We start from the raw sequence: 10,909 nt of genomic DNA, 5'->3' as shown, positions 1-10,909 counted from the left end.
AAGCCCCCCCAGGGGGGTGGGCTGCCCACACTCAGTCAAACAGTGGCTCCTCTGTTATGGTGGTGGAGCAGATATTTGAGGCCGAGTCAACATCAAAAGAAGTGACCCATGAATGTGTCCTGCTTCAGCAGAGCGGCCGCAGGAGAACACACACTCCTCTGACGACATGAAACAGAAACTTCTCCTGGTCTGGACCAGCCCTGACCACTGACACTGACACTGACACTGACACTGACTTCACTGAGTCTGAGACTAAAGTCCTGTCGTAGATCAGTAACCAGTGTCATCGATATCAATGTTTTTATACTACAGTTGGAGATGTAAACATCAGGATTAGTCACGTGTGGGTTCATCTTCATAAACCAGTACAGAGACGACCATTCACACTCATATTCACACCTCTGGTCAGTGCAGAGTGAATACTTCATCTAATTCTGCATCTTTTAGACGATGGAAGGAAACTGAAGAAAAAAAAAACTCCAGACATTTAGACCAAGGATCAAACCAGTGAACCACGTCCTGGGTCTGAGGTAAAAACTTTGACCACTTCTCAACAACCAAGAGAGAACAATCGGTGATGCTAACTGTTTTAACTACAAACGTCTAAGTTTACATTTTCTCCTAATTTTGGCAGCCTATATATACGATATTAAAAACACGTGTGACCTAGAAACATAATCAAAACAACAATAAGATGTTGTGTGTGGGGGGGGGGTAATAAATATATTTGGTGTGTACTATCTAAATACTATTTGATGAACCCAGAAACATAATCAAAACAACAAGAAGGTGTTGTGGTTGGGGGGGGGGTAATAAATATATTTGGTGTGTACTATCTAAATACTATTTGATTTATGAAACTTTTTTTTCCGCCAACAGTCTTGTTGTTTCTTCAATTCCTGCTTTTTCACTAAATAAGATCCCATTACTCTTCAGGTCATTGAAGTAACTGAACACGTCACAGCTTCAGATCCACAGAATTACTACAGAATTACTACTACTGCTTTACTGCGTAAATCTGTGGACTGTAAGACGGTGAGCGGACCATAGAACTGATTCTGGTTTTCCTGCAGAGCAGATTTAGAGAAAACCAGTGGCAGACGTAGCCCTGCTGCCCCCGTCTCCGTCTCCGTCTCCGTCTCTCCGTCTCTCCGTCTTGTGTAAGTGCCCCAAGACAACACTCCGGCTGATGGAGTTTCAATACTACTGGAGTGAAGTACCTTCTGGCCGTGCCTGCCTGTGTCATGTCCGTGTGTCTGTTTCCATTCACGGAGAACTGACTCACACAGGTTATGATGTAACAGTTCAAATTTAGAAGGCACTAAAAAAATAAAGCTGCAATTTTCATTTTCAAACTGGTTTCACAGGCGAACCCTGTGAATGACATAACCGAATGGACCAGTAGCAGAATACCAGACGTTGGCACCAGGGGGCCACGCTGAGCACTAACAGTCCTGGACAAATGTATCAGTTCTCGCCCTGGGTGTTCTCCTACTGTTACAGATACGAATGTCTGGGCCAAGGATGGAAGTAAGAAGATCGGCCAAGAAGAGGTGACTGAGTCTGGAGGAACTGGAAATGTTGAGATCTTCACTGGGATTGACCGGGATTAGGAATGAGCAGATTAGATTAGACAGTTATGGTGGAGCAGAGAGTGGAGATGTTCGAGGAAGGATGTTGGAGATGGAGATGGAGAAGAAGAAGAAGAAGAAGAAGAAGAAGAAGAAGAAGAAGAAGAAGAAGAAGAATTTTAACTACTACTAAGTACTACAGTAAAACCTGAGGTTCTACACGTTCTGCCTGTAAAATACTACATACCTACAGAGAATATTTGGTGAAACTCTGCCCATCCTCATTGTACTGCAGTACTTCATGTACTCCCTGACTTTGATGAGGTTTTTGTCACTGCACTTCTGCTGCGTCATCTTCTAACCACGTTACTTGTGTTTTCCACCGTCGCTGACGGACGTGATGTGAGGAAGAGAGAGATGTTTCCCAACCTTCTGATCGTACCCCCCCCCCTCTGCTGCCCCACCCCTCTAACCCTCCACCCCTCCACCCCTCCACCCATCTCTGATGACATTTAGCAGTGGCCCAGACTAAATGCATGACAAACACGCTGCACATCTGTCTCTGCACAGTCCAGAGAGTTCAGGCAGACAGACGCAGCAGTGTTCCCAAACATCTCCGTCTTCAGTTGTGCCGTCCACCTCTAATTAGAACTGTGACTGTCTCTGACTCAGACCTTTGAGGTAAGTCATCATTTCCTCGCGCTCTTGAATTTCCATGCCCCCTTTGCTTAGTAACTGTTATTCCAAGACACAATAATGACTAAGAAGAACACAGCTTTACATGTAGCCCATGATGTGCATCATTACTTCACTTTTTTTTACCCCTTGACATTTACAACCCATATATTTATGCAGCCACTTTGATTTCCTCTTCATGCTGTGATGAAATCAACTCATTGAAGTTCCCCACCAGTGTCACACGGTAACCATGGAAACACAGATCTTTGCTCCTCCTGGTCACGTATGATCATACCAATGGAATATGGTGGGTTTTTAGATGGATGGATGGATGGATGGATGGATGAACAGAACATCAAGTCCTTCATTGTTCAACCGGTACACAACATGCTACGGAACATAAAATAAAATTCTGTCATTAACCGTTACTGCCACTAAACATGTGCAAATGAGTTTGGTAAATGACCTCAGGTCAGAGCGGGGACGACGAGGTCAGACGGCCAGGGATCATGCATCTCTTTAGTGACTCTGTCCATTCAACTCCAAGTACGAGGTCACATTTTTCACTCTGACAGCAAGTCCACAAATCAGAGAGGCCTTTAGAAAAAAACCACTGCAACCAAAGGCAACAAAGAGTCGGACCAGGAAACGTCACAAAAAGAAACTAGATAACTGAGTTTTTAACCAAAAATTCAAGATTTGATTAAGGAAACAGTATTTCATTTTTTTTTTGAGATGGTGCCTGTTCATTTTGAAAGTGTTTTGCTGTAAAAGTAAAGCTTCCTGTTGGACCATCTCTGGTTTCTTGAAGGTGTTCCTCCTGTGATCCTAAAGTCGTCCACACTCTGACCCAGCTGCAGGTTGTCAGATCCAGCCGAGGGACAGAGCTAACTGTGCTAATGGAGTCAGGTTTGGGTACGAACGGAGAGTTTTTGGTCAGGACCTAAAAAAAAAAAACCCAACTCTTCATCCATCTCCTCTGTTGAGTGATGGTGTTTTCATGTCACGGTGGAAGGCTTTTTATAAACTCCTCTCTGGAACCGTTTGTTTTCTTAGGCAAGAATGTGTGAGTTCTCCTCCTCGAGAGTGTCATTTGTCCTGAGGAGGTGTCGATGGAGACGGTTCCTCTGTGACTGCGTGGTCTCTGATGAACTGGGGAGGACAGGAGAGACAGCGACGTCTGGAAACCTCATCTGATTGGGTTTGGGAGCCAACGCCCAATCACAGGTCGATTCTTTAGGTCAGGGATTCTCAACTGTTTTACAGTCAGTAACAGTACGACCAACGCAGCAGCACGGCCTGTTTCAGAGTTTTGGTCGATTATTGTGTAATTTAGTGCTAACTTATTGTGCAACGTGATTAGCTTCTCTTTCAGCCCAAGAGAGTAACAGAAAAACAGAGTCAAATTCCTGCTCTGTGCTTCACACTTGGCCAATAAATCTGGTTCTGATTCTGTGAAGCTAAATAAAAAATAGATAAATAGAAAAAAAATACTTTCTGTGGAAATCAATATTCCTAAAAGTGTCCAAAAAAACAAAACAAACCACAACGCACAAAGTCACTGTCGACTGGATTCAACGTACTCCGTTCAGTTGGTTCCACTTTTCCAAAAAAAACAAACTTTGCCAGCTGAACACTAGTGGGCGCCCCAATGTCACCAGTGGGACACGTGCCACACTTTGAGAACCAATGCAATAAGCTGAACCAACACCTTGGGTTTAAGTGTATAACACTTTCATTACATTCACGCCTGGAAGTCTTAAAGGTGGAACCCGTAAGAACCGAGCTGAGAGAAGATCACGACTATCACTAACTAGTCCTGATCTGATTAGTTAAAGACAGACTAATCTTGACCACGAGCACCGTTCTGACCCTCCCCCACATCAACTCCTCTCTTTCCAGAGAACGGAGCGGTCGGTCGTTCTGGGACGTGTGTTGGTCAAACATCTGGACGGCGTTCCCTAATGGAACCGTTCCAGCGCTGACACAGACACAGGATCTGCTGGGAGACAACAACGACTGAAGGTGACGTCTTTACGGTGCCGTTAGGACTCAGTGCCGTTCACAACCGTCCGCGAGGTGTGAGACGCACACACAGACACACACAGACACACACGTACACACGTCTACTAACTTCCTCCTCTCCCGTTCCTCGCGGGGGTCAACGGCCCCCAGCGTTACGTTCTGTCACCAGGTCATAAACCAAATGTTGCAGCAGTGACATCATCTGTGCGTTTGTTTACCGGGGGGAGGATTGTGAAAGACGGTGAGCAAGAAACGATTGACAAATGAAGGGAAAATAAAATCAGACGGAAACAGAATGCACTCAGAACTAACTTTAACCTGCGTCATTTCTTTTCGTTCACTTCTATTGTGCACCAGTAGAAACACTGCCCCCTGTCTGTATTTTCTATTCTTCCTTTTAAGACTCATTCAGAAGTTTCTAGTTTTAAAGGTTTAGCAGCGGAACACGTAGCTGCAGCTGTACTGAAGCTAACCTAGCTAGCCCCCTGATCTTGCTTCTACGATTATAGGTTTTAACCAGAACACGACAAAGCAGAGATTTACTTTAGCGCCACCCGCAGGTTCGCAGGTTAGTACTTCCACCTAAAACTGTTCCTGGAGAGAGAGAGAGAGAACTAAAGCCCTGTGGTGTCGTAGCTAAAGAACGCAGCAGCTTGTCCTTCCTGTGACCGTGTCTCCGTTCAACTTTTTTCTTCCCAAACTTCTCCCATGACAGGAACATCGTTCGTGGTCACGAGGTGAACGTGACACACTCCCTCCTTGATTAGCCTCCTGAATCACTCATATCTGTGTCTAATGGTTGTGTAGGCCTGGAGCACCGGCGCCAGGGGGGGGGGGGGGGGGGGGGGGGGAAGAGGAGGGGGAGGAGGGGAGGGTGGTGTTCTAGTGGAAGATGAAGACCTCCAAAGTTAATCATCCTCCTGGTTTATTTATCGACATTTAAATACACAGTTAAACAAATATATATGTGTAATATATATGGAGTATGTAAACAAACACTACACACACACACACACATATACCAGTTTCCGTGGTACAGTGAGACGGGACGTGGATTCAGCCCTGAAGGATTTCTGCTCCAGAGTGAACCAGGTGGAACCGTTAGAAACACGTTTGAAGATACTCGTGGCTAATCCGCCCGGCAACACTGTGGCGTCTGAACTTCTAATCACTCCATCTTTGCTTAGACTCTGACCTCATCTCACTTGGGGAAAGGGAGGGGGGGTAAGGGGAGAAAGCAGGGGGGAGGGTAAATTTGAGCGTTTTCAGTTTCTGCCGTACAAGAAATCCTTCTAGAATATAACGTTCATGTAGTACTTTACTTGAAGCCTCTTTAAAGTGACCTTGAGAAACAGTTCTACAGGAGACAAGAACCGATGTTTGTAACAGACAGATGTTCTTCATTGGTCCAGGGCTGAGAAAATCACAGTCCAAAGTCCAGGTTTGGAAAAGTCCGTCTCACGTGATGAAGGTCGTGGGTCACTGACTAAAGTACTGGTGGGTGAAATACTGCAGTACTCAAAGTTCTTTCTGTTTAATCTTTCTTGAGGAGAAAAAAAATACACGTACTGTTCAGAGCGGGCCTCATTTAACAGCTCATAAATTAATAATAATAAAAAGGCCTCAAAATACTCATAATGTATTTGAGTACTTTTACTCAAAGAGGTTTTTTTGACATTCTGTCTGAAGGCTCAGGTTCAGTGATACATTTTTTAAAAAAGTAAAGTATATTTACCAAATCTGTTTACACTACTGTTGCCCCAAACAACAACGACGAAACCAAAGTATCTAGGAAAGGGTGGTACTGCAGTACTATTTCACACAGTGAATAAAGAGGAAGTCAAAGTCACCGCAGCGACTGTGACGTGATTTTTGACGTTGGTCCAGAGCTGCTGTTGTAACAAGTGAACAATTTCACACAGGTGATTAATAAAAGACTCCGTGTTTATGTCATGGAAACTTTCGATAAGGAAACAGTACTCCTTAAACTGCAGTACTTATGTGTACTTTCACCCATTATCTGCTCGCGTTGCACCTTTAATTTTTTGCAGGCGGCCGAGAGTGAGCAGGATGTTTTGACTAACTGTTTCTGGGAGCGCTAGGGCCCCCTGTTTGTACATGACAGATTGCACATAAAAGATAAAAGTTTTATTTTGACACAAAAATGTCTTTTGTTGCGCTACTACTGAGGTGAATCAGGTGGCGCCGCTGAGAAAAACGCTGGAGGCACAAAGAGACGCGGCGACGGCCGGAAGCTGACGATTATTTGATAAGAATCCAAAAAAACTATCGACTGAACCGTGTCGTGTTTTCACTCTGGACGTCGGAGTCGGGTCAAAGGTTTGAGTCCCTGAGGTTCGACCTTCAGTCACTCACTGGTCGTCTGACTCTTCCACCAAGTAACTTGTAATTTCATAGAGAGTTTTCCTTCTCACACAGAAGCAGACTGGACCGGGGTAGAGGACGCAGAGCTGATATTTTGTCGAGTATTAACAGAGAATCAGGTTCCAGGGAGACTCCACTGGGATGTGGCTGTAACGAGTGAGGAATGTCCAATTATTCCCTGTTCCAGGACACAGTACGTAATCACCAATCATCCCAGCCAGAGAAAAGGAACGACAGGGAGGCAGGCAGAGGGGGAGGCAGAGGGGGAGGCAGAGGGGGAGGTCCAAGTGCTACTAAAGACCAAAACCAGAACAGATGAAGTTTGAACAGAAATACAATTGAGAGTAAAATCTGAAGAAGAAAAAAAAAAAAAGAACGAAAGCGAAGAAAATGTGCAGTTGTGCTGAAGCCTCGCAGCTGTGACCCCCCCTCCCCTCCCCTCCTCCCTCTCCTCACCCTTGTCAACATTTCCAGAATTCTGATGCAATCGCAGTGCTACAGTATTTCATTTGCACACATCAGCATAATTCTTCTCAAACTGCACAAATTTTCCAACTGTCACTGGAACGCTGGCGCTCAAGGTCATCGCTCCTTCCTCAATTCTCCCACTGTCTGTGAGGAATCCTCCCCCGTCGGCCCCCGACCCCCGACCCCCACTACAACCTATACATTTGTCTTTTTTGTTTCTCTTTCATTTTCACAGTTTCTCTTCAACTCCAGCTCCTCCAACAGGCTGTCAGTGGATCGCAGTAAATCACAACCGAAAAATAAAGTCTGCGAATAAAGTTACTGTAAAGTGGATCGCAGTAAATCACAACCGAAAAGTAAAGTCATTTAAGAAGAGAAAATAAATACAAACAACCAGCTGCGTGTACTCTGTACTTCCTTCTGTACTCTGTAATATTTCATCAGACTCTCAGTTCAAGTTCAACACTAAACAACGTTTTCGTCAGGGTCTCCACGATGGCGAGGAACACACTGAAGGTGTGAAATTGGGGTCAGTGGTTGTATATCTGATGACCTTTTCACCCCCCAACTCTCCCCCGCACCTCGGGCTGACAACGGTTTTCAGTAAACATGACCATATATAGATGAGTGTGTTTCAGAGGGTTGATGAAAAAAGAAAGAAAGAAAGAAAGAAAGAAAGAAAGACAGCGAGGAAAGTGAGGATCAGTTCGTGTTCATGTATATGCAGACGATCGTGTCGTATTTAGTGCTGAAACAGAAAACACGTGCGGCCTTTCTGTGGCCTTTTCTCAGATTAGTCCTGTTCATAAATCACTCCCTCAATAAAGTGAGCCTCCTTCTGTTGCAGCTGCTCTTATATAACGAACCTGAAACGGCAGCGTTTTAATGACGTTCTCTGTTTCATCCATGTTTTCTCTCTGACGTTATTATTAACGTCCCTCCATTTGTCCAAGCCCCGACTTTTTTTAAGACCCGTCTGACTAAGAAGCTGCAGTTTCAAAACCGAGGTCCAAAACTTTTTTACAAAATAAATTTGGCCAATGTTTTCAAATATGAGGATAATAAAAAACCTCCGACGTTCTGCGCTGCGTTCCCGCTCTTTTTGACGTGACTCAAATTCCCCTCGTGAGAAAACATTAGTAATTGATGGATCAACATGTACAGAAACAAACATCGTCCAGGGAGTGAATCAGCGAAGATACGAGGAGGAATTTTCCTTTGCCAAAAAAACAAGAAAAAAAATGTTCCTACTAAAGCGAGTTTACTCATCACTGAGCTCAACAGATAAGAGATGCACGGACTTCGCTAACACTACGTTTCCACAGCGCGGTAAATAAACAGACATTTGTTTGTAGTGCACATCCAACGACTTCACTCTGATTGATTTTATAGATGAACTGAAGGTAAACACCCGGAAAATGTGTTAACTGGTCAGAAGTTCACGTTCAGTTAGCGCTCCCTGACTTAGCTTTTCCAACGAGTCTTTGTTGAACTCTGCTGCCAAACATACTGTAAATCTCCACACGATTCCTTATCTTCTCACTGACAAAACGTCAAGATAGTGAGGAGTTAATGGCAAAGGCCTTAAACAATCATGACATCATCGGCTGTTGTGGGCTTCGTTGATGCGTCAGAGATTTATTTACAGACTTGAAAGAATTCTTCTCCACAGGTTCACTGTCTCAGTATGATTTATAGCCAAAAACAAAATGTCTAGAAGAGGATTTATATCAAAGGTAAACGTGTATGTGACAAACTTCACCCTGATGTTTCAAACTACAAAGTACTGCGATGTGATTTGCAGAAAGCCAGTCCAGATACCAGGACTCATTAAAAAGTCTTGTCTGATTCCAAGTCCTTATCAGGAACAGACAGAACTCATGATCCTGAACACCTTTTTGACTTGAGAAGACCTTAAATGAACTTCCTGCTCTCACAATTGTGCAACTTTAAGAAGGAAAGACAAACAAAAAAACAAAAAAACCCTGACCTCGACAAACAAGATTTATCTTCACATTAAAAATGACAAAGTGGACGACGTGAAAACGTGTCCTAACAATCAGCTCTTGACAAAAGTTTGTTTGTATCGTGGAATCCACTCAGCGATCCTCACGGACGTAGAAACACTTTCCAGACCCTGGAACCTCAGGCTATTGGAGGGTTTCCAGACGCTGACACCATGTGACCTAATTCCTGCAGATCATTACCAGGACACTGGTGTACACTGCATACCATCGCAGCTGTACCACTGAACCACTTCATCACCGAGGCTTGGTATGATGACAGATACGTAACAAAGAACGGGGACATTTGACATACATGACATCGGAGAGCAAAAAAAAAATCTAATAAATTCAAGCAAAAAAAAATAAAATCATTTTTCAGAGTCTATGCCATTGACTGCTATTGAAATAACGTTTTTTATACAGTCAGCTGATTGGTTGGAGGTCAGGGGACACAGAAGTGGGCAGATGACCTGAGGTGGCCAGTAGGGGGTGCACCACCTCCGGTTATGTGATATAACATATTAATTATTATATCACATATAATAATTCATATGTATATTTTCGTTCATTTACAGACATCACCGAACCGCAGAGACGCACGATAATTATCATATTAGTACGATAATAATTGTATTGCTTTCGATAATGTGCATATTGTAACGATATCTTCCAATACCGGAAAAGACACACGTGACGCGCGTGTTGTAAGTAAACTTACGTTATAGGCATCATGATAATGTTTTCTTAAAGTTTTAAACGACATTAAGCCAAAGATTTGAACTGAGTGCTATTTTTTTTTCTCTTCTCAAAATAAAGTGTGTTTGTGGAGGAGACCACGTGGACCTGATCGACCCGGGGATTGGTTTACCTGTGTGTAATACATTTCCAGTCCGGCCGTTCTGTCTTACCTCACCGTAGAAGAAGAGTCGAGTCGAGCTATACCATCACTGTGTCGTAACTCCAGCCTGCCTCCCTTCCCTCTCCTTGGTTTGGACCTCCCACCTCCGGCTGAAGCCATGCCCAGATAAATGACTCCCTCCGACGGGTAACCTGCGCACTGGGGCCACACTGGTGGAGAAAGGAGGAGAGGAGCGAGTTACTGGTCAGGGAGGCTGGAGGAGAGCCACACAAAGCAACCGAGATCTCAGCGACCCGGAGACGAGAGTCCAGACACTTCAGCACAGATTCCTCTGTGGAAGTTTTTAAATTTTTAAATTTTTTTTATCGTGTGGTTCTTATTATTCCCAACACCATGTCAGGCAGCACCGTGGCCGGGCTGCTGGTCGCGCTCTGTGTGGGGAGCGCGGTGCACTGCATGCCCCAGGAGACGCACAGGAGCCGGAGACAGAGTCAGGATCACTACCCGACCTCGGTCAACCAGGGTAAGAACTCTTTCTTTGACTTTCTCACGGTCCTGTTAGCGGACCTCTGCAGTCACATGACTCAGGGCCACCGCTAGGGCCACACCTGGGGGTGAAGGGTCAACATTAAGAAGTAGTAAGAACCAGAAGTTCTGTTAAAGTTTAATGAGGTAAGAGAAGACGTAAAAATAGGGGGTGCGGGCCGAGGGAGGAGCAGAGTGGTATCTGAAGTGCAAAAAGTAAAGTTAAAATAGTACAAGATATAAAGATGGAAATGTTGCACATCATTTTTTTACATATCTCTGAGTATGTACTTCACACATCTTGAACTATTTTTTGCTCCATCTTTCACAACAACCTGCAGTAACAGACAACAACAGACAACAACAGACCAACAGAAACTGATCATTTTGAT

At 44.3% G+C, this 10,909-nt stretch overlaps 1 protein-coding gene across 1 annotated transcript in view; it reads left to right on the top strand.

Moving 5' to 3' along the window:
- Window positions 1-10,175: 10,175 nt before the first annotated feature.
- Window positions 10,176-10,909, top strand: part of fn1a (fibronectin 1a) — a 24,856-nt gene continuing 24,122 nt past the window's right edge. The window contains exon 1 of the mRNA XM_008329103.3: window positions 10,176-10,515. Coding sequence (XP_008327325.1) covers window positions 10,386-10,515 — 130 coding nt within the window. The 5' untranslated portion in view covers window positions 10,176-10,385. The remainder of the gene's footprint in view (window positions 10,516-10,909) is intronic.

This window comes from Cynoglossus semilaevis, chromosome 16, assembly GCF_000523025.1.
Source record: "Cynoglossus semilaevis isolate Cse_v1.0 chromosome 16, Cse_v1.0, whole genome shotgun sequence".
In the NCBI taxonomy this organism is placed as follows: Eukaryota; Metazoa; Chordata; class Actinopteri; order Pleuronectiformes; family Cynoglossidae; genus Cynoglossus; species Cynoglossus semilaevis.
This window is presented reverse-complemented; position numbering and strand designations above follow the sequence as displayed.